Source organism: Schistocerca nitens, chromosome 8, assembly GCF_023898315.1.
Source record: "Schistocerca nitens isolate TAMUIC-IGC-003100 chromosome 8, iqSchNite1.1, whole genome shotgun sequence".
NCBI lineage: Eukaryota > Metazoa > Arthropoda > Insecta > Orthoptera > Acrididae > Schistocerca > Schistocerca nitens.
The window spans coordinates 501,860,431-501,885,799 of NC_064621.1; the positions used below are offsets into that span (position 1 = coordinate 501,860,431).

General features: G+C 42.7%; 1 protein-coding gene across 1 annotated transcript in view; it reads left to right on the forward strand.

Annotated features, from left to right (window-relative positions):
* Positions 1-225: 225 nt before the first annotated feature.
* LOC126198871 (cholinesterase 1-like) overlaps positions 226-25,369 on the forward strand; it is a 121,130-nt gene continuing 95,986 nt past the window's right edge. The window contains exons 1-3 of the mRNA XM_049935472.1: positions 226-329; positions 9,022-9,156; positions 23,137-23,419. Of these exons, the coding sequence (XP_049791429.1) occupies positions 246-329; positions 9,022-9,156; positions 23,137-23,419 (502 nt within the window). The 5' untranslated portion in view covers positions 226-245. The remainder of the gene's footprint in view (positions 330-9,021; positions 9,157-23,136; positions 23,420-25,369) is intronic.

Genomic DNA, 25,369 nt, shown 5'->3' on the forward strand with positions numbered 1-25,369 from the left:
GTTTTACGCGCAGTGGCGAAGGCCTGAACATCTTGCCGAGTTGTCCGGTGTTGGAGACAACGAATACACATTACTTTTATGTCGTCAGGGAGGAGATAATCGGTTTCTATGACCCACGTGTAATGCGTATGAAGTGCAGATACTTATCGAGTTTGTGCTATCGGAAAGCAGGTGAAAGATAATTCGGCCGTCGTTTGAGTGTATAAGCTCACTGCCTGTCCAACCGTTACCATTCAGAGACAAACATGCATTCTGTCGCGCTACTGCTGATTGCCGTAACATTCTCCACAAGAGTGGCAGCCGGCCCACGCCGTCCCACTGTTCAAGAGGTACGATAATCAACGTGTCCCTTAGATATCTAGTTTATGATAGCTCAGATGGCAAGGCGACTGCGTATAATCATCTTTGAACCGTCTTGGCATTTGCTTCATATACTATTCCACACAAGCCTGCGCCTTCAATATGACAATACCGCACTGCTGTCAGATAGATGGCCCAACTCCCCGAATGGACGCCTCCTTTCACACAAAAACAAAGCTGTTTCACTCTCTAATACATGTACTCGTTTATCATGTGGACACAAGAATGAATTTACCGTATTTTCCGATTTAAATATCCACAAATATAATATTAACAAGTGTCGAAAATTTCGAAACACGAAAATGGAACATTGTGAAATTGCTGAAATTGAGCCGTGCTCTGGCTCGCGTTGGTGCTGTTATAGGTTTCCGTCCTCTGTCGGAGGTCAGACTGTATCGTTTAGTTGACATGGTTGCGGTTGTTTGTGTTCTTCTTGTATTGACTGGCGCCACTTGGTTTCGCAAGTGTTGCCTGTCCGCTAGTGGCAGCAGTGGCGTTATCGATATGTAGTAACTGTGGCCCTATCTTTGGGGTGACGTCGTTGTTCTTCCGTCTCGTATGAATGGGCAGTTCGGTTGGGAACGCAGGAGGAGCCAGGTCCACGCAGAACATACACACGCCGGGACTGCTGGCGGCGCGCATCGACTGCCGGATCGAAGGGCTGTGGTCTCGAGGGTGCACGACCTTGTCGAAACTGGATCCTGCAAGTTTTAAGTTGAGTGCATTTCAGTTCGAGTAGACAAACCTCCACCATTGTGAAATCTCTCCATTCTCCAGTGACTTGAGTTCGTGTTGCTGCTCGTAGTGTCGCCGAGGCAAAGAGCAGCGAGTGGAGTGCTTGGGGAAGGCGGATCTGATTAGCTTTCCTGGGCTTCTAATTACTATTTACTACCTCCTGCTTGTTACGATTGTTAAGTTCAACCGGCGGTATTTTCCTGTCTAGTGGCCGCTAACGCCCCAAGTACCTGCCCTGGGGGGTTAGTGTATATAACGGCAGTGTATATTTCCTCGCCTTGCGGCCACTGTCCGGTGAGGCGTGTAAGTTTGACAGTTTTCTTGATTGTAGGTTGCCTGGCGATTCTCCTACCTTGGTGGTAGTGATTCCTTTTTTGTTCTGGGCGCTATAAGCACAGTATTCTGTGGGCGGTCCCCAGACCGCCGGTTCCGGCTTTGGCGTATTTTTACATCTTTGCATTTGGTTTATTGGACGTCAGGTAGCCCAACAAAGATTATCATTAGTCACTCGCCAGACTGCCACTAGTCTGAGTTACCATCTTGTGGTGTGAGCAACTCTAGGCTGCCTTTCTCATCGTTCGCGAAAGTGTTTTTGGCCTGACATACTCAGAGGCCGATTCCTGGAGCACCGTCTGTCTGTGTCTGACCCCTGTGTCTTTTTATTGTGTTATTATTTTATTATTGTAGTACCAAGTTACCATCATTTGTCTCACCTGTTTGGTGATCAGTTGCTTGTCCTTTGAATTAACCTTTGTTATTATATTTGCTGTTTTATTGTACATTGTTAAATATTTTTAATAATTGCCATTCTTGGCGTTTAAGGCCTTCAGCAGTGAAATTTTTCTTAATTTATTGCCATTAAGGCCTTCAGCCGAGAGCATGGTTACTTGTTTGAAAATCCTAATTTGGTAATTCTACTTTAGCAGTGAGCTTTAAGATCTTTTGTGATTTGTCTTTTATATTTTAATAACTGTAATTGTAAGTTACAAAAAGTTTAAATAATTCTTAATTTATTCCCATTAAGGCCTTCAGCCTTGAAACAATTTGTAATTATTGCGCCGGCCGCGGTGGCCGAGCGGTTCTAGGCGCTTCAGTCCGGAACCGCGCGACTGCTCCGGTCGCAGGTTCGAATCCTGCCTCGGACATGGATGTGTGTGATGGCCTTAAGTTAGTTAGGTTTAAGTAGTTCTAAGTCCTAGGGGACTGATGACCACAGATGTTAAGTCTCATAGTGCTCAGAGCCATTTGAACCATTTTTAAATTATTGCCATTATTTTAATTGGTTGTTGATTTTAAATAAATTGGGTGTGATTAAAAGAAAATCCAACCAATAGTAACTGATTACGGCCCCGTCCACAATCGTAACCGAATCCTGCCTTCCTTGACTACGAGGTTTCAGAAATCATGTATCTTAAATGACAGGACGTGCCATATGCTCATACATAAAAGCAATGCTACGATTAATACATGTGTACAGGAACTATTCCCATTTAAATGGGCAATAATGGAATTTTAACAAACGACGAAAATTATGAGACACGAAAGCTAAACATTGTGCATCTGTCAAGTCCTAAAAGGACAAATTATCTCGGCGGGACAGTGACGCCGCCATCGCGACCTTGGGACCCGGGGGGCCCCTTTTTTTTTATCAGTTGCTGACCCTCATGAATCGAAACATGACTGCGTCGTTACAAACAAATTTTCCGCAGCAACAGATCTAAAAAATGTTGAAATAACTGTTGTCATGTTAAATCACCTCCCATTAGGAATGTGGAACGCACTCAAAGACTGTGACATGACTTTCAAAATGATGGCGTGCAGCAGTCAGTCGCCCTTTCCTTTCAGGCTTTATTAAGGCAAATCCACATTTCGGCTAGTAACTAGCCATTATAAATGCTGTATTTCAGAATTGTAATACGTGCCCTAGTGCGTCAACTCCTGATGTTTGGGCTCCTTTCAGAGTTCATTCAAGACTACTGAGTAGGACTACTGAGTAGGACTACTGACAGCTGCACTCCATCATTTTGCTGCCATGAACTATACACAAAGACGTCTGTAGCCCAGTAAGAAGTGATGATATGTCTGAAATGTTTTGTAATTAACGCTCTTCTGATGATCTGTTTCGGTAGATTCGTTCCAGGTGTTGCATATCCAGAAGCATAAAGAGTACGGAAAGCCGAAAAACATGCACAGTATGAGCACAACTTCCAACTGTTTTAAACATTTTGTGGTAGGACAAGGTTTCGTGTGGTTTGTTTGAAATTGTTTCGCTCTTGGTTTAATGCTGTTTTATCGTCATAACTTACTAATAACAAAACCAACAGGTAAAAATTAGCGTCATGTACTGGGTATATGAGAACAAGCGTATGAGAGTACTTGAATACTGATTTCACTTGTTATAAGATGTGCAATGTGTGGTGAAATGTTTCCTCTAGACGTCCAAAGATCGCTGATCTGTCTATAAAGTCGAGTTTCCTTACTGTTGTGTAACTTTAGGAACAGTATTAAAAATATAGTGTGAGAGTGCACAGATACAGGACAAATTGCATAGATTTAACTGTTAGTAAGAAGTTGTGTATTACGAACAGTAAATGTGTATTATTATTATTTAAATAACATTTTCAGGGATGCCACACAGATAAGTAGTGCCAGGATGTGCGAACAGTTTCCATTACTCTTTTGACTTATCTGCAGTTGAACTGTAATAATTTTGCAACTATTAATCTTTACATTAGTTTCAGTTTTTGGAATTCCTTCTACTGATAATCTGTAGAAAAATAAACGCATCGTTTATTGCAGAAGCGTAAAATCTGTCGCTTCCTACATGTAATGTAGAGTCCTGTGGGATAAATGGCTGGGAGATCCCGAAGTGCAGTTTCAACCACCTAAGTGGTTCCTTCCCGAAGTAAGGGAGTTGTCTGTGTAAATGTAGCTGATTACGTAGGTATATTTTCATACACGTACGTGAGCCTTTTAATCACATTTTCTATGAGCCAGTCGTCATTTCTCTTGCTAAAATCTTGCTCTCGCTTCAGTTTTTTTCCATTACGGCTTATCCAGACGCAGAATAGTTTAATTAAATAGTATGACAGATTGGAGAAAATTGTTGGAATTGCGCCTTCACGTAATTTTTGTCGAGTTCTTGGGTACTTTTGCTCGTTTACTTGCAAATCTTGAGAGAAGTATAAGCTGCTGTTAATATCCTCTCCTCAAAATGCTTTACACGGACCGAGGATCCCTTGAATATTATCCAGCTTTTCCTCGGAATTACTCCGCGTGTCTTCATACCTGTTGAGAACCGGATTACCGCGGTTTAACTCTTATCGCCTCGCTAACGGCAACTGTTCGCACATATTCTACAGTGTATTTGTATGGGATGTATAAAATGTTATTTAATTAATAGTAATACAGCATTTGCTATATGTAACACAAATTTTTACTAACAGTTACATTTATGCCGTTTACTCTGTCTCTTCACACACTGGCGCTATATTTTGACATCGTTTCTATAGTAATACTTTAGTAAGAAAACTTGCATTTACAGACAGATCAGAAATATATGGACGTCTAGGGAAAACATTTTGCGAGACATTACACGTCTTAAAACTGAAATCAAAATAATCACAACTCGTATTTTGCTGAATATAGGACTGCGTCGGTGGTAGGCCGTCTTCACAGCGTTGCCAGTTGTCATGACTTCGGCTTGTGTACAATCGGCTGTGATTTGCCTGAACTGCTTGGGGTAACCAAAATAAATCTTAAATCACCTCAGGCAAACAAAGATCTGTCGAAGTCGAGTTAGTTTCATAAGCACTACTCCGCAATTTTCAACTGCTGGATCTGACCTGTATAGATATTTGAGATTTCTTTCCTCTAAACACTGCTGCATTAAATCAAACGTGGTTTCGCTGCTATTTGTCTAGAGAGCTCTGTTGAACTGATTTAGTGTTCTACTGCTCAGTGACAATTTTGTTTTTTGCGGATTGCCTTCTTCCGTGCGCAAGGAATTCCGCCTATGCAGCTCAGACCATTAACACATTTGGAAATGCGGTTTATGACAAGGAGGAAGAAGCTCCTAACAGTGGGATTGACAGATATTAGCATTGCCAGAAAGTGGCTGATAAGGAGATACGAGAGGGTGGCGAATAGTTTCTATTCGAAGGCCGTGTAGTCCAGAATCGGTATTCCAGTCAAGCAGAATTGCCTTGAACATTGACGCAATCGTCCTACCGGCGCACCGGGTTGAAGGCACCCGTTTGCTAAAACACCGTGACATGCTGCGCGAAGAAATCTGTAACTGCCCGCTGCACATCTTCCTCGGACAGAGGTAGGCTGTCCTGCAAAGCCTTTTTTAAGGGACCAAAGGCGTGGTAATCGCATGGAGAGAGATCGGGATATAGGACGGGTGTTCGATTGTCTCCCACCAAATTGGATACATTTGGTAATAACGTCGTCATAGTTCACGTTTGCACATTTACCGCACGCACATGGAAAACACACGAATGGTCCCTGCTTATTCAGCAACATCGGAGTCGAGCTACGTTATGCATGTGCTGTAACAACGACCTCAAACGGGATGTTTATTACAATTTAGGCCATGTGACCATCATCAAAGGGTACAACTGTGTTTTAGCACATATCGTAACCTACAAATCTTAAGGCTTGTATACATTCGTTGTCGAATCCGTACAGCAGGCCTTTTAACGTTGTTAACATCTTTAATGTGAATCATGCCAAACCACTACTTCTGTACACTGTCTGTATGACAGCGCAGATACGACGACGATGTATATACAGGGTGTTTCAAAAATGACCGGTATATTTGAAACGGCAATAAAAACTAAACGAGCAGCGATAGAAATACACCGTTTGTTGCAATATGCTTGGGACAACAGTACATTTTCAGGCGGACAAACTTTCGAAATTACAGTAGTTACAATTTTCAACAACAGATGGCGCTGCAGGTGATGTGAAAGATATAGAAGACAACGCAGCCTGTGGGTGCGCCATTCTGTACGTCGTCTTTCTGCTGTAAGCGTGTGCTGTTCACAACGTGCAAGTGTGCTGTAGACAACATGGTTTATTCCTTAGAACAGAGGATTTTTCTGGTGTTGGAATTCCACCGCCTAGAACACAGTGTTGTTACAACAAGACGAAGTTTTCAACGGAGGTTTAATGTAACCAAAGGACCGAAAAGCGATACAATAAAGGATCTGTTTGAAAAATTTCAACGGACTGGGAACGTGACGGATGAACGTGCTGGAAAGGTAGGGCGACCGCGTACGGCGACCACAGAGGGCAATGCGCAGCTAGTGCAGCAGGTGATCCAACAGCGGCCTCGGGTTTCCGTTCGCCGTGTTGCAGCTGCGGTCCAAATGACGCCAACGTCCACGTATCATCTCATGCGCCAGAGTTTACACCTCTATCCATACAAAATTCAAACGCGGCAACCCCTCAGCGCCGCTACCATTGCTGCACGAGAGACATTCGCTAACGATATAGTGCACAGGATTGATGACGGCGATATGCATGTGGGCAGCATTTGGTTTACTGACGAAGCTTATTATTACCTGGACGGCTTCGTCAATAAACAGAACTGGCGCATATGGGGAACCGAAGCCCCATGTTGCAGTACCATTGTCCCTGCATCCTCAAAAAGTACTGGTCTGGGCCGCCATTTCTTCCAAAGGAATCATTGGCCCATTTTTCAGATCCGAAACGATTACTGCATCACGCTATCTGGACATTCTTCGTGAATTTGTGGCGGTACAAACTGCCTTAGACGACACTGCGAACACCTCGTGGTTTATGCAAGATGGTGCCCGGCCACATCGCACGGCCGACGTCTTTAATTTCCTGAATGAATATTTCGATGATCGTGTGATTGCTTTGGGCTATCCGAAACATACAGGAGGCGGCGTGGATTGGCCTCCCTATTCGCCAGACATGAACCCCTGTGACTTCTTTCTGTGGGGACACTTGAAAGACCAGGTGTTCCGCCAGAATCCAGAAACAATTGAACAGCTGAAGCAGTACATCTCATCTGCATGTGAAGCCATTCCGCCAGACACGTTGTGAAAGGTTTCGGGTAATTTCATTCAGAGACTACGCCATATTATTGCTACGCATGGTGGATATGTGGAAAATATCGTTCTATAGAGTTTCCCAGACCGCAGCGCCATCTGTTGTTGAAAATTGTAACTACTGTAATTTCGAAAGTTTGTCTGCCTGAAAATGTACTGTTGTCCCAAGCATATTGCAACAAACGGTGTATTTCTATCGCTACTCGTTTAGTTTTTATTGCCGTTTCAAATATACCGGTCTTTTTGAAACACCCTGTACATATCAGAAAAAAAAATGGCTCTGAGCGCTATGGGACTTAACATCTGAGGTCATCAGTCCCCTAGAACTTAGAACTACTTTAACCTAACTAACCTAAGGACATCACACACATCTATGCCCGAGGCAGGATACGAGCCTGCGACCGTAGCGATATCAGAATACCTTTAGATTCTGGTGTGTGCTCGATCACTGTTATACCACTCGATAATGGCCTAATGGCCATGCGGCCGAAATTGCGATAGTGCTAATAAATAACTTTAACATAAAAGGTGACTGTGATGTTATTTACGAAAGTTATTGTTCACTGTTTTGAGACTGTAGAAGATACGCTATCATAATCTTTGGAAGTATTCACTGTTTACTATCATGGGAATTATTTGAAACATAATACTGCCAAGACTCGGACCTGCGCTTTCCACCTGAAGAATAAACAGGCAAATAAATCCTTAAATCGTACTCGTACATAATCCTACTTCCAAATATTTTGGAGTAATTCTGAATCGCGTGCTAACATATTGTCTAAACACCAAACAGAAAATGGCAGCCAGAAATAACACAGTGCGAAAATTGACAGGTACATCATGGGGTGCTAATCCATGCACTGGGCGCTCCAGCGCGCTTGCTCTATGTTATTCCACTGCTGAATATGCATGTTCGGTATGGTACAAGTCCAGTCACGCCAAGAACGTAGATGCGGCTCTAAATGAGTCTTGCCGGATTATCGCGGATTGGTTAAGACCTATTCCTGTGGACAAACTCCATTGCCTCGCTGGCATAGCTCCTCCTGAAATCAGACGTGAGGTAGCTGCGAGATATGAGAAAAGTAAGGCCACAAGGAAGGAAGCCCATCCACTATATGGTCGTCAGTCCGCACATCCTAGGCTGAAATCAGGAAATAGTTTCCTGACAACTACTGAGGCTCTCATCGAGAATCCACATGCGGCAAGGATCTCGCGATGTCGGTATTTGGGAGAATGGATGGCGCCAAAGGAAGAACTTCCCCCAGGCCATTCGGAGAAGTGGTCAATATGGAGGTCTCTCAATAGATTACGATCAAACTCAAGGAGATGAAAGACGTAACTGCGGACTTGGGGTTTCTCTGTGGTCTCAGTTCTTTGCCAGTGTGGCGCTGAGCAGCCATTGCCTTCACTGTTCCTCATCACCAACCACCTGCACCATGCAGGACCTCACGAGAGCTGCACCAAACGCACTTGAAGTGTCCAATTTTTGGTCTTCTTTTGTGTAATATTAAGTCAACACTTATTTTTTATATTTCTGTTCTTCTGATACGATAAAGAAATAAAATGGTTCACTTCACTAGAATTTTGACGAAAGGCCTGGATTAAATCTCAAATTTGCTCGTGTTTATCACGTAATTGCACGCTTGATGATAATCAGACTTCCCGCAATGTAATGACCCAGAATTATAGCCACAAATGACTATCGTTGACAGTGTTCCATTATGCACGCATGCTGCTCTTGTGTGTGTGTGTGTGTGTGTGAAAAAAAGGAGTGGGTGAGAGACAGTACTGTGGGTGCAATAATCTCAGTTCATTACAGTGGTGACCGGAGAACATGTTACAGGGAGAAGACGTGTTCGTGACTACTGACAACGGAGTTCTGAGGGGCGTGGTTGCCACGTCATTGAATGGCGCTCTCTACAACCAGTTCCGGGGCATACCGTTCGCCACGCCACCTGTTGGTGATCTCCGATTCCGAGTGAGTGCTACACATCAGGAAGCTATAAACACTATGGTCACCCATTGTATTTTTGTACTTGGACTCCGTTCTGGAGCAAGTAGTTCTAAAACAAAGAAATACATATTTGTATGATACATTTAGATAGTAATTTTAAACATCCTTTCTATGATCAACTTCAGTTCCATATGAACAATATTACTTTATTATCCTATCATACGGACGAAACAGAACAAAAAAGAACTGTAGAGTAGACTGTAGGTTTGCTGTTACATAAAATAATAATTCTAAAAACAGTTTTAGAGCTATTGTAATGCAACCCACTTTGTAATATAATACCGTTATTTCACATTCAGTACATTTACCCCACTCCCCCCCCCTCCCCTCCCCTCCTCTCCGCCCACGGTTCCCACGTTCCACGTCTTTCAAGTTATCGGGAACTTCACCAACTCGAGGTTCTTTCCACTTCCATAGATAGTAAGACATTACTTCACAACTGGATATTTTGTCACGTTTGGTTTGGTCAATTGTTACCCAAAGTGTAGCCTGCTAAGCAAGGGTAACAGAGTTTATACTTTTCTATTAGCTATTAAGTTCCGTTTCGCCTAAATGTAATAGCTTATGAATGTTATAGAAAAGTCTGATTTTTTTCTAAAAATAACCTCTCATTTCAGAAACGAATTTTCTACTGAATTATCTCCAGTGTCATTATCGCTGCTGCAGTTTTTGTTCTCAGAGGCCATTCAGAACACCTAGGGCACGGAAGACATTTTGTTGGTAGCCTGTACTTCCAATAGAGTCTAACAAACTCAGCACGGAACCATGCATCGTTTCCATCGGATGTCATCTCTCTACACGTCTTTTTCCGATGTGTCCTTGTTTCTGTGCACTTTCTCTCTCCCTTTCTCTCTCTCTCTCTCTCTCTCTCTGTCCCACCCTCCCTCATTCTCCCCTTTCTGTCTCTCTCTTTGTGTTTCGCTGAGTGACAGCATCTAATCACAAATCTTTTTCGGTTTAAGCATCTACAACACCCTTCCCGACGTACAAGTCAAAGCAGAATATACAATATGCTTATTCTTGTCGTCTTCATGAAATAGTCCAACATCTTGTGTCATCATGACATGAATTACTATTGCCTTTTTAAACAAATTATGTGGAGTGTGCTATCGTAAGGCAGCGTGTATTTAATAAAACAAAAATACAACTATTCTTCAATTGTCGGGGCTAAATAGGCCACAAATTCTTCATTAGCAAATTTGCGTGGCACGCCAATTATAATACAAATTTGAGTGCCTGGTATAAGTATCGTTGGAACAAAATGAAACAGAACGCGATCCTCTGGAATGAACTGTGCATGAGGTAGCATGGTAAGTGAAGTTCACGAGATTAACCCGAAGCGTAACTACAGAGACAGAGACAGGACAAAGACAAGAGCTGTTGGTGCCACTAGAGCGAACACAAAAAAGGTCGTGTTTAGGTTACTCCTGTCCGTCTGAAAGCTTCTTCTGCCCACGAGGACGACGGCATTAGGTAAGGGCTGCCGAAGGTGGCACTGTAGCCTGAAGTTCCACGAAGGTGCTGTTAGGTGGGCAAGCCTCCCGGACTTCAATGGTAGTAACGATGCCATTACCACAAGGGGAACCTGTTTCTGAAGAAGAAGCAATGCGTATCGTTAATCAGTTTCCTTTTTTAATCAGATTACTTACATATTCAGTTGGTTTTGTATGATAGGTCACAGCCTACAACCAGTAATCTTCGTCACCAAATACATTTGTGCTGAATCATCAGATGCCAATCGTCATGAAGCCTGCCAGAATATTATTAGACTTGATGGTCTTTAGCAGTGCCTACCACTTTACAGGAGCAGTATCACAAATGGTCACTTTCTTGTCAGGGTTATTCTACATCCACGGATTACAAGCTCTACTGACAAACTACCTAAAATGAAAAAAAAATGCAGATCCCTCCAGAGGCTGTAATTTATAAGATGAGCGTGGTGGAGAAGATGAGAGACCATCACTATTATCTCTGGCCATAGGATAGGTGATGTCCAGAAGAAAACAGGATCGGCATGTCGTTGAATCCTTTTATATGAAACGAAGAACTATAAATCCGGTGCAATAATCCAAAGAATTTTCATGCAGAACCGCCACGTTCTAGTTGTATATTTGAACGCAAATACTGTCTAAATTACTTCTTTGGAAAAAATGGAAACGTAGCCTTCTACAACAATTAAAACAGCAAAATCCCAAATTGCAAAGTAGTCTCTCTCAGAAGACGTGACGGTTCGAACCTGTTTAGTGCCTGTTCTTGGTAGACCAACCGACACGACAGATGACAAAAATAACTAGCGATACGAGTTTCCGTTACCTGCTAAAGAATGTCTCTTTTCCAGGATTACAGGATGTATCGACAGGGTGACAATTATTGAACTATACGAAGAAAAATGTGAATTGGTTACAAACTAAGGCGTGCACACACTTTATTCAACATGTAAACGTCACTACAGATAAACGGATTTAGATTATGACATGTCAGATATGCCTGCCATCATTGGTGATGATGTGGCACAGACGAATAGCGAAATTCTGCATGACCCACTGAAGTGTCGGAACATCAATACTGTCGATGACCTCCTGAATGGCTGTTTTCAGCTCAGCAGTGGTTTTGGGGTTATTGCTCTTTAATATAGTTCCACAAAAGGGAGTCGCATTCCTTTACGTCATCTACCTCGTGACCATCAGTCCTGATGTTATGTTTCTCGCTGTTCTCATTTCTGCTACTTCTCATTACTTTCGTCTTTCTTCGATTTGCTCTCAATACATCTTCTGTACTCATTAGAATGTTCAGCTATTCAGCAGATCATGCAGTTCTTCTTCACTTTCACTCAGGGTAGTAATGTCATCAGCGAATCGTATCATTGATTTACTTTCACCTTGAATTTTAATCCCACTCCTGAACCTTTCTTTTATTTCCATCATTCCTTCTTCGATGTACAGATTCAGCAGTAGAGGCAACAGACTACATCCCCGTCTTAAAACCTTTTTAATCCAAGCATTTAGTTCCTGGTCGCCCACTCTTATTATTCCCTCTTGGCTCTTGTACATGGTGTATACTATTACCTCTCCTATAGCTTACCCCTATTTTTCTCAGAGTTTCGAACATATCGCACCATTTTACATTGTCGAACGCTTTTCCGGGTTGTATTTTCACCGAATGTTGTTTTGACTTTCCTACGGGTTGAGTCTGTCCTTCATTACATTTTGGATTTCATGCAGTCGTTTCGTCTTAGCTTCCCTGCACTTTCTATTTATTTCATTCCACAGCGACTTGTATGTCTATATTCGTAAATTTCCCTGAACATTTTCATACTTCCATCTCTCATCGATCAACTGAAGAGACAAAATACAATGATTTATGTCACCCTTCCTAAAGCATCCAGGCCAGATGTGGTGCAACGTCATACTGATAAGTGGGCTGACAATGTCGAATTCTTTGTAAATTTGACACGATTTAGTAATCATTGCAAACCCACGATAATTCATTTCGTTATATATATTATCCACAAAAAAAAACACAAAAAGCTTTAGGGACAGGTTGCATACACAAAAGCAAGAGAAAAGTGTCTAGTAAACAAGGGCTCTAAAATGTATACCTTAAGAAGTATGGTACTTGTTCATCTTCGGTACTATGAAACAGATCTCTTCTACTGCAAGAACTCTTCTTTTCCTATTTTGGGAGGAAGTAGTATGGACCAACCCAAGGAAAAAATGTCCAGTAAACATGGAATCTAAAATACATACCTTAAAAGCTATGAGCACCTGCCTGTCTTCGCTCGTGTGAAAGACATTTCTTCTACTGAAAGAGACTTTTAAACGCTTTTTTCTTGAATAACTCGGAAACCATGGCCTCCAGCGAAAACATATTCCAGTACAAAATTTAACTACATTAAATTTTCTACAAAAAAGTGTTGTTCATTTCTTCTGTGGGAATAGTTTGCACATAGCAAGCAAGACAAAATGAAAACCCCACGCGAGGTTCTTTAAGGCGTTGCGGATTCCATAAAACCCATAGATAAGGGCTGCTGAGTCTCCCCACATATGTAAGAATGAGGTCTTTCGTGACGGCACAGTCGTATAGAGCATTCTCGGACTTCTTCCCGCATGAATTCAAAGTAAAATCTCGAGCTTTCAACGATTACCTCCATCGTCTTCGTCAGGAGCAACTGACTGTCAAAACTGCTGGTATGGTGGCCTTATGTAGCACAAAGACGGCTTCTTATTGTTCGGTAATTACGTCATGCTGTCGCAGATTGTCTCAACTTAGGCATTGGTGGCACCTCCGCTCCTAATGGAGCGTAACAATGCGACAAATATCTCTGCCTCAGAGACGCGCCTTTTTTTTTGGGTCACCAGACTTCTGACTGGTTTGATACGGGCCGCCACGAATTCCTCTCCTGTGCTAACATCTTCATCTCAGAGTAGCAATTGCAACCTAAGTCCTCTATTATTTGCTGGATGTATTGCAGTCTCTGTCTTCCTCTACGGGTTTTGCATTCTACAGCTCTCTTTACATACTGTATTACCCTTTCAATATCCTCATACACTTTCTCTATCGCTTCATCTTCAGCTTGCGACGTCGGCATGTATACTTGAACTATCGTTGTCGATGTTGGTTTTCTGTTGATTCTAATAAGAACAACCCTATCACTGAACTGTTCACAGTAGATATAGCCAAACTGAAAGCGGGCCTCACATAACATAGCACGAATCATAATATGTTTCTGAAATCTGTATTTCAAATCAGTAACTTCCAAGGCTGTAAGAAGAGGATCTTCCGTGCTGCTCGTGATCGCCCAGTTAATTTGTTCTTACATTCGCTGTAGGGTATAGTGCAGAAAACAAAGCAATCTCTTCCTGATTTGATTTCCACCACTTAAAATATAAAATATTTTACCAGTGAATTCTGCAACTATTGAGCAGCCGAAATAATCTAATATGCCTACTGGTTTCTCAGCTGATTTTTCCTCTCACTATTGGTGTCCCTCTGAGACTTCGGCCCCGAATACAATACGGTTCGCAGGTTTAACATGTTCCGTGTGTTTCCGTGACAGTATAGGTTGTGCTTCAGATGATGGGCATGTTTGGCGTAAGCTTGTTCTTACGTCTTCCAAACATTAATACTAGGTCTTCCATATTTTCACTTTGCATCTAAAATCTGTTTGCAGACAATCTTCTGTTATATGAGAGTGCCAGACCAGAAAATCTGACTCAAGCTATAAGCTCCATTAACAAAGCTGTCCAAGCTGTTTGTGACTGGTTAAAGTGGGACTCTAGCTGTACTTTACTAAATCTCAAACAAGTGTCACAACGCATCAACGTGTCATCAGCTCAGATCTTACCTGCGTGTTGTTCTAAACAACATCAAAATCCTTCTCATTTCATTAAAGAACATAGCGAAACTATGTATGTCACTTATTTTTCAAAATTATAAAAGGCTTTCTTCAAAAACGAAATGTTCCAAGTGCTAATTTTGCCCAATTATGTCTTTGATTACTAGGACGTGTATAATGAGGTCCAAATAGTGAGTACTCTTGAAGTCTTGAGCTCGCCGTAAAACCGTGTGTAAGATAATTTCCGTAACACTACTGCATGACCATAGAGAACTCTTCTGATTGTATACACTCTGAAGGTGTGCAAACTTTATTAGCTTTATCGTCTTCTCTATAGTAGCTTCCCCAAATATGTATCCTCAAATATATTCTTCCTACTTCAAATCATTGGTAGAACACCAGATCCTCACACTGGAAATTAGTTTCAATCATATTTCATGCCAGAAGGGTTTCTGTCAAGTTCTGAACAGTAGAGTAACAGTCGCCATAACGCAAAGGAGGCTCCACATTTCTGTCTCAAAAATGAGATAATGCCTTACCTCTAGATATAGCGGCAGCTCCTCCGTCCGACAGGGTCCCTAAACTTCATGATACACTGTTTCAGTTTCTTTACTCAGTGTGTGTTTCAGCTCCTCGCCTTTCTCGTCTCTTTGTCATTTGTTTCTGTTCTCTTATTATTCCTGTCTTGTACAGTTTTGGTTGTATCATAATTCAAGATAGGAGCTAGGAAAGCATCGGTCGTAAGTTTTTAATCTGTTTATTGGAGATCGATTTCAGATAGTGTGTAGCTACGAGGGCAGTTCAATAAGTAATGCAACACATTTTTTTCTGAAACAGGGGTTGTTTTATTCAGCATTGAAATACACCAGGTTATTCCCCAATCTTTTAGCTACACAACACTATTTTTCAACGTAATCTCCATTCAATGCTACGGCCTTACGCCACCTTGAAATGAGGGCCTGTATGCCTGCACGGTACCATTCCACTGGTCGATGTCGGAGCCAACGTCGTACTGCATCAATAACTTCTTCATCATCCGCGTAGTGCGTCCCACGGATTGCGTCCTTCATTGGGCCAAACATATGGAAATCCGACGGTGCGAGATCGGGGCTGTAGGGTGCGTGAGGAAGAACAGTCCACTGAAGTTTTGTGAGCTCCTCTCGGGTGCGAAGACTTTTGTGAGGTCTTGCGTTGTCATGAAGAAGGAGAAGTTCGTTCTGATTTTTGTGCCTACGAACACGCTGAAGTCGTTTCTTCAATTTCTGAAGAGTAGCACAATACACTTCAGAGTTGATCGTTTGACCATGGGGAAGGACATCAAACAGAATAACCCCTTCAGCGTCCCAGAAGACTGTAACCATGACTTTACCGGCTGAGGGTATGGCTTTAAACTTTTTCCTGGTAGGGGAGTGGGTGTGGCGCCACTCCATTGATTGCCGTTTTGTTTCAGGTTCGAAGTGATGAACCCATGTTTCATCGCCTGTAACAATCTTTGACAAGAAATTGTCACCCTCAGCCACATGACGAGCAAGCAATTCCGCACAGATGGTTCTCCTTTGCTCTTTATGGTGTTCGGTTAGACAACGAGGGACCCAGCGGGAACAAACCTTTGAATATCCCAACTGGTGAACAATTGTGGCAGCACTACCAACAGAGATGTCAAGTTGAGCACTGAGTTGTTTGATGGTGATCCGTCGATCATTTCGAACGAGTGTGTTCGCACGCTCCGCCATTGCAGGACAGCTGTGCACGGCCGGCCCGCACGCGGGAGATCAGACAGTCTTGCTTGACCTTGCGGCGATGATGACACACGCTTTGCCCAACGACTCACCGTGCTTTTGTCCACTGCCAGATCACCGTAGACATTCTGCAAGCGCCTATGAATATCTGAGATGCCCTGGTTTTCCGCCAAAAGAAACTCGATCACTGCCCGTTGTTTGCAATGCACATCCGTTACAGACGCCATTTTAACAGCTCCGTGCAGGGCTGCCACCTGTCGGAAGTCAATGAAACTATACGAGACGAAGCGGGAATGTTTGAAAATATTCCACAAGAAATTTCCGGTTTTTTCAACCAAAATTGGCCGAGAAAAAAAATGTGTTGCATTACTTATTGAACTGCCCTCGTATCTTCAGTGCATTATATCCAAGTCATAATGACTCATCGAAATTCAACAGCACATAGTACCACTTCACATTACAGATAACAAATGTCATCTATCTCAGATCTCATTAATACGGTCGTCGAACATGCATTTTCTGGTGGAAACAAACATGAAGATATATTACAATTATTGTGCTATAGAGAATATAATTATAGAATAAGTCACTTATAAAGGGCGACCTTTAGATGTCTGCACAAAATGAAACAATGAACAGCTAATGCTGAAAGGAATCAAAAAATTACCTTTCATTTCTCAAGCGAACCAATAATTTGGAGCTATTCATACTCTATTGTAGTTTACGAAGAATCAACCGGACGACATGAAACTAAATAATTCCAATGGAAAATGATCATGCTTTAAGTTCAGTGTGATTATAATTAAGGTTATACGTTCAAACCGCTGTAGAAATAACACCACTGGTCAGAATGACGTCAAATTGCAACGGAAAATTAGACAGACCGACGATTGAAAAACTTTTTTCCTGAAAATACCTTATACTTATGATTTTTATGGTGGGAAATCCAAATATGATACTTAAAAAACTGTATCACTCACCATTTCTTCACATTTTACAGTTCAATTTATTAAATTAAGGGATTTTTTTAAAAAAATTTAACAGCTTTTATATAGTTAAAATAATTAAAAAAGGAGTTGTAATAAATATAAATGACGTTGGTAGCAATGCTGATAAACATTTGCAGGCAAAGAAGGTCGATTCTATTTTTGTGTTAACAGATTCCTGTTTCCTGTACATGTGCTGAGTACAATGTCTAATCGTGGTTGTAAAATGTCTGCTGGCATTTTTTTATATTTGTGGTGAATTTGTGACTAAAAACACTAAAGAAACGCCAAAGACTTTGTGAAAAAGTTTTATCTATCATACTTTGGATCTAAACTTGGTGATCAATATAAATCTTGGGCGCCACACAAGGTATGTTATGTGTGTGTTGAAGATCTGAGAAAATGGTCCAAAAATGAGAAAAAAAGCCTTCAGATTTCCTGTTCCTATGATATGAAGAGAGCCAATAAATCATTCTGATGATTTCTACTTTTACAGTGTTGATATTTCTGGTCATAATTCGAAAAACAAGAAGGTAATAAGCGCCATAACCTTCCGTCCGCCATCCGACCAGTAGGGCATGGTGTAGATCTTCCGGCTCCTGAACCACCAGACAATTTAAATTCTACTCAAAAGGAAGTATTTTCTGATGTACAGTCTGATTTACATGAACCAGATGAAGATGAATTCCTTTGTAAACCGGAAAGTCTAGAGCCCAAATTGTTTACTCAGACCGAGCTTAACGATTTGGTTAGAAACCTGGGATTAACGAAAGAAAAATCTGAATTGCATGGCTCTAGATTAAAAGAAAAGAACTTAGTGGCAGTTGGAACCAGTATATACATGTAGAGAAAGAGAGAGCAGCAATTATCCAAGTTTTTTCAACAAGAAGGTGATTTAGTGTACTGCTCAGACATTCCTCGTCTGATGAATGAGTTTGGTATTGAATACAAAAAGGAAGACTGGAGGCTGTTTATTGATTCATCCAAAGCTAGTTCAAAAGCTGTTTTATTACACAATGGTAACATCTATGCCTGTTGGAAACTCTGTACATATGAAAGAAAGATATGAAAACCTAGAAATAGGGCTAAATAAAATAGGCTATTCTGTTCATAATTGGATGATATGTGGCGATCTAAAAGTAACATCCATGCTCCTTGGCCAGCAAGGTGGCTTTACCAAATTTTCACGTTTCTTGTGTGAATAGGGCAGTAGGGCCAGGGATCAGCACTGGTGCAGAAAGAATGGGCCTGGGGGGAGTCTTTAAAACCTAGTGAGAAAATTCTACGCAAAAACCTCGTAGATCGAAAAAACGTACTCCTACCATCTCTACGTATAAAGTTAGGCCCAATGAAACAATTTGCAAAGACTTTTCCTAGAGATAAACCATGTTTCCACACTTTTCAGAGGCTAAAGTAAAAGAAGGCGTCTTTGTCGGACCTGACATTAGAAAATTGATGTTTGATGTTAACTTTGAATCCACAATGACCTTAAATGAGAAAGAAGCATGGGTATCATTCGAGCAAGTCGTTACAACGTTCTTAGGAGATGAAAAAGACCCAGAATATGTTTCTATGAAGTTTAAAACTTTAGGATGTTTAATGAGCCTGAAAGTTCACTTTTTGAACGGTCACCTTGATTACTTCTGGGACAATATGGGAGATGCTATTGAGGAGCAAGGAGAGCGTTTTCACCAGGACATTAAAGTGATGGATAAACGCTACCAAGGCCGCTGGAACACCAACATGACGGGGGACTATTGTTGGTCACTTCACAGAGAAGTTCAGCAAGCGGCTCATCGTAGAACAAGCTACACAAGAAGCTTCAAAGAAAACAGAGAAAGAAAATACAAACCAATTCCAGCTGAAAAGTGAAACCTCTATTAACAAATATCATTGTTTTAGGTAGCTTACTGTAAATACAAGCCATGCTTATGTTGTAACAAAGCGTTTCATCAATTTCCCCATTCACTGTACAGTATAGGATTTTTGTACTATATATAGTAAAAAGCATATTGCTCGGAAACTATGGGTGATACAAAAAAACTAAAGCTACATTTGGATTTAGCTCATAAAAATCTATAAAGATCAGCTACCAAAGTAGAAAAAGTTTTTCAATAAATTTTTCGTTGGCCTGTGTTATCGGAGAAGGGGGAAAATTGGAAATTTGTGGTAAGTTCTATGGGACGAAACTGTTGAGCTCATTGGTCCCTAAGCTCACATACCACTTAATCTAACTTAATCTAACTTAAGCTAAGGACAACAAACACACCCATGCCCGAGGGAGGACTCGAACCACCGACGGGGTGGAGCCACTAAACCATGACAAGGCGCCCTAGACCGCACGACTGGAGAAAAAGAAAAACGTTTGGCAGAAGAAAAATAAATAGTTACAAAATGTGGCAATAGATGGAGATGTAAGCATCATAATTTAATAGTGGTCGACTACAAATGAGAAATGAATCATTCAACAATGCCTAAAGTGTACTTTTGACGTTAAACAAACTGTACTACCCAGTGTGCATGGGTGTACAGGTGTGATACTGTTAATTGCGTAAGTCCATCCACCACGGGAAGGTCATATCACATTGGGTGGGAGAAATCGGTTTTTAACTGTCTCGAGGCCAAAAACCGCACAAAAAGCGTCGCCACTCAGATCGATTTTTAATTGTCCTAAGGCCAAAAACTGCATAAAATCATCAATGATATCGGTTTTTAATTGCCCTGATGCATCAATCAAAATTAAATCCGATTATTAATTTTCGTGTGACTGGCGCGAAACATGTTCAGTATGCTATCTGCTTTTTTCTGTAACAAGTTGAAATTGAGAAACAGCATGTTCCACAACTGATCAAAGTGTTTCCGGGATCACGTTCAGAATGTGTTGCGCAATGCGTACCTTCAATGCAGCTAGGTTTGCAATCGGAACACTGAACACATCTTTCAGTTAGAAGTCACACGGATTAAGATCAGGTGACTGGGACGGCAAGGCTGCAGAGAAATGGCAGCTGATAATTCTAGCATTTCCGAAATGGCTCTTCAGCAGATGCTTAACTGGGTTTGCGAAGGTGCGCCATATTGCATAAAAATGATCCCATCCACACATCCACGCTATTGGAGAGCTGGAATGACGTGGTTGCGCAAAAGACACTCATAGTGCTTATCAGTGGCGGTACTGGTAACAGGACTGGAAGCACCTGTCTGTTCGAAAAAAATAGATGGAAGTGGGCTTCGTATGTCCACAAACTCTTCCACGGCCAATCATTGTCCACTTCCATGTTAGTAGGAAAGTCTAAATCATACGTGTCTCTTGCTGACAGGTCAACAGGAAGCAACTCGTGCACACAGGTAATTTTGAATGGATAGCAAAGAAGGATGTTTCGTAGGATTTTACGCACCGTGCCCACGGGTATGTCCAATGTTCAGGCAATTCTCCATGCACTAAAACGTTTTCACACCACCACCCATCTCCTCCAGCATTGCTGTGGCCACTGCTTCCACTGACGTCGAATCAATTCGCTTCCTCCCTCTACCAGATTGCACACCAAAAGAACCCCTCTTTTCGAATTTCCGATCCATTTTCTCCAGACCCATGGCAGTCATCGGACCAACGCCTTTTTTCAAACTTTTCATTGTCCGGAACTTCTGCAGAGCGACGTGTGCACAGTCGTCATTCTAGTAATACAGCTTTACAAGCAGAGTGCCATCCTGAATTGAGACACCCATGGAGAACACCGCAGACGCGAAAGGAGGAAAAGCCGTGTACCCAGCGTGTTTATACCAACTTCAAGGGTCGTGCGCATGACAGGTGTTTTCACTTACGTATTCTGACATACAGCGCCATCTATTGACCAATTTTCACACTATTTCTTCCTTCTGTCATACGTTTCCCCCTTCTCCGATAATATTCCGTTGCAATTTGACGTCATTCTGACCAGTGGTGGTATTTCTACAGCGTTTTGAAAGTTTAATTATTAAAAAAAAGTTCAAATGTGTGTGAATTCCTAAGGGAGCAAACTGCTGAGGTCATAGGTCCCTAGACTTACACACTACTTAAACTAACTTAACCTAACTTATACTAAGAAAAAAACACACATCCGGGCCCAGTCCCTCTCGTCCAGCGTGAACGGCTCCATGTTTTTTCGATTTTTAGTGTCTACATTTTTTGCCCACCGTTTTTACTGTCTACTCTGTGCCACCTTTATGTACTATTTGTTGTCAAACTCAAGGCTGAAGAGCGGCATATTGTGCTGCTGACAGCCCGCCTTTGTATAAGGTGTTTAAAATCACAATAAAGGAAAAAAAAAGGCCCAGTCCTCTCCTCTCCCATCCCCGCCCACTGCCACGTCTTCACTGTTGTATCCCCCCTTACCGCCATCTCTACACCCTACATCTCCTTTCCCAAGGTGGCTTCCATCAACTCCCCCTCCCGGATGATGACCTCTCTCCCTCCATTTATCCCTCCAATCAACTCTGATCCTCACCCCCCTCCTTTCCTCCGTCCTTTCCTTGGGCTCCCTCTTCCTCCCCCCTTCCATCCTGTGTTTTCTCCCTGCCTAACCTCTCCCGACTTCTCCTTTCTCCCCGCTCACCCCCGAGTCCTTTTGTATTCCCCTCCTCTGCCTTCCCCACTCCCTGGCACATCTGCTCAGCACCCCCCACCCCTCTTATGGATCCTCATCTTCCATTGGCTCCTTTCCCCCCTCCCCCCTTCACTTTTCCTCTTCTTCCCCCTCCCCCCTTTTTTTCCCATCATCTGTCCAGTTTCCCCCCCACCCCCACCTGCTCTCGGCTGTGGTATGTCATATTTGTGCCAACTTTTTAGTGCAGTGTTTAAGTGAGTGTTCAGTGTTGTGCGTCTTTCCACAGTGTTGCGAACAAGAATCATGCTGTCGCTGGTTGTGCATTTTATATCTCTTGCAAACAGAAGCCAGACTGTCGCTGTGTTTTTTAATTGTCTGTCTATTATTTTTCTGCTTCCTGTGTATTTTATTAGCATCATCAACCCTGTGTTTTATGTTTTAAGTTCCAGAATTTTCTGCCATTTTACCTTTAAGTCACCGATTTTATCACCAACTGTTATTTTTTATTATCTTCATCTTTTTAAAACAAATTCTGTAGGCTGAAGAGCGGCGTAATAAGCTGCTGCCAGCCCGCCCCCTTCAGGGGGAATCGAAACTCAATAAAACAAAAAAAAAACATCCGGGGCCCGAGGTAGAACTCGAACCTCCGACGGGAGGGGCTGTGCAGTCCGTGACATGGCGCCTCAAACCCCGTAGCCACTCTGCGTGGCTAACTTTAAATGTAATCATCCTGTTTTTTATGAGGCTTATCGTTTGCAGCGCTACTAGTTGAAGGTCGCCCAGGAATGTGTTGTACATTTTCTTGCCTGCATCAGCTGTGTAGTGTCAGCATGAACCAGGCAGTCTTCCACGTAGTTGCTGGCCCAGACATCGAGAGGCGATTTACAAAAATCTTTCCACATAATCTGAAAACTTGGACAGTAATTATTGGTTAAACAATCGACCAAACGAATAAAATGAAAGTGAAAATCCTGCAGATTACGTGTAATTTCTGCAGGCGACTTCTCAATGTGTACTGAAAAATCACTTCTACTACCACGCGGTGTCTCTCACTTAAAGAAGTAAAGAAGAAAGACATTACGAACGCTGTGAATTGTGAGGCAGCAGGTGTTAACCCGCCAAGGTAAATAAGCAAATAAATGAATTCATAATAACACTGAACATTCTGAGGTCCCGACAATTTGTAGAAACAATAGTGTTATTTAAGAATATTGATTTTTAAATGTTCCTGAAAGTAAATTATGCGTGCCAGTGGTGGCTGATCTTGCGGACTCACCTGTTGATCCGTGTGCTCACGTGCGCAGGCTCCGCAGCCGGCACCTTCCTGGTCCGGGGTTCGAGACGCGCTGGCCTTCGCGGATGTGTGTGTCCAGCCCTCTTCTGACGGCCTACAGACAACTGTCGGCTCCGAAGACTGTCTGTACCTGAACGTGTTCGTGCCCGCTAATGGTAGTGGTCCTTTCCCCGTCATGGTCTACATCCACGGCGGCGCCTTCAGGGTAGGAAATCCCGCCGGCGGCACTCCGGACTACTTCGTTGAGAGGGGCGTTGTGCTGGTCTCAGTCGCCTACCGCCTCGGCGCCCTCGGTAAGTAAATTGATATCTTTTCGCTTTTAGTAGACGCAGTCTCGAATCTAATGTTGACTAAAGACATCTCAGACAAACTCAGAAGGTTCTGCTCTCTGCGATAATCAGACAGCTGATTTTAAGCTTTCGTGAAATCGTTTGCTGCCAAAATAGAGCATAACAGAGGGATTGTGTAATTATTCACTTCTCTACTTCGAAAAAGAGGTATGAGTCAGAATAGCCGACCACCACAAAACCCTACAATACAATAATAAGTGCACTACTGGCCATTAAAATTGCTACACCACGAAGAGGTGCTACAGACGCGAAATTTAACCGACAGGAAGCTGCTGTGATATGCAAATGATTAGCTTCTCAGAGCATTCACACAAGGTTGCCGCCATTGGCGACACCTACAACTTGCTGTCAAGAGGAAAGTTTCCAACCGATTTCTCATACACAAACAGCAGTTGACCGGCGTTGCCTGGTGAAATGTTGTTGTGATGCCTCGTGTAAGGAGGAGAAATGCGTACCATCACGTTTCCGACTTTGATAAAGGTCGGATTGTAGCCTATAGCGATTGCGGTTTATCGTATCGCGACATTGCTGCTCGCGTTGGTCGAGATCCAATGACTGTTAGCAGAATATGGAATCGGTGGGTTCAGGGAGGTAATACGGAACGCCGTGCTGGATCCCAACGGCCTCCTATCACTAGCAGTCGAGATGACAGGCATCTTATCCGCATGGCTTTAAGGGATCGCGCAGCCACGTCTCGATCCCTGAGTTAACAGATGCGGACGTTTGCAAGACAACAACCATCTGCACCAACAGTTCAAAAAAAAATGGTTCAAATGGCTCTGAGCACTATGGGACTCAACATCTTAGGTCATAAGTCCCCTAGAACCTAGAACTACTTAAACCTAACTAACCTAAGGACATCACACACACCCATGCCCGAGGCAGGATTCGAACCTGCGACCGTAGCAGTCCCGCGGTTCAGGACCAACAGTTCGACGACGTTTGCAGCAACATGGACTATCAGCTCGGAGACCATGGCTGCGGTTACCCTTGACGCTGCATCACAGACAGGAGCGCCTGCGATGGTGTACTCAACGACGAACCTGGGTGCACGAATGGCAAAACGTCATTGTTTCGGATCAATCGTGGTTCATCATGATGGTGGCATCCGTGTTTGGCGACATCGCGGTGAACGCACATTGGAAGCGTGTATTCGTCATCGCCATACTGGCGTATCACCCGGCGTGATGGTGTGGGGTGCCATTGGCTATACGTCTCGGTCACCTCTTGTTCGCATTGACGGCACTTTGAACACTGGACGTTACATTTCAGATGTATTACGACCCGTGGCTATACCCTTCATTCGATCCCTGCGAAACCCTACGTTTCAGCAGGATAATGCACGACCACATGTTGCAGGTCCTGTACGGGCCTTTCTCGATACAGAAAATGTTCGACTGCTGCCCTGGCCAGCACATTTTGTAGATCTCTCACCAACTGAAAACGTCTGGTCAATGGCGGCCGAGCAACTGGTTCGTCACAATACTCCAGTCACTATTCTTGAGGAACTGTGGTATCGTGTTGAAGCTGCATAGGCAGCTGTACCCGTACACGCCATCCAAGCCCTGTTTGACTCAATGCGTATCAAGGCCGTTATTACGGCCAGAGGTGGTTGTTCTGGGTACTGATTTCTCAGGATCTATGCACCCAAATTGCGTGAAAATGTAATCACATGTCAGTTCTAGTATAATATATTTGTCCAATGAATACCCGTTTATCATTTGCGTTTCTTCTTGTTGTAGCAATTTTAAAGGCCAGTAGTGTAAATACTGATGGGGACAGTCTGACCTGCCTCGTCATGCTACCTAACACTTATGGTTAACACCCAATGACATATGCACGCCCTTAACGTACCTCCTACCAATATCTGTGTTATGGGTGTAACGTATAAAT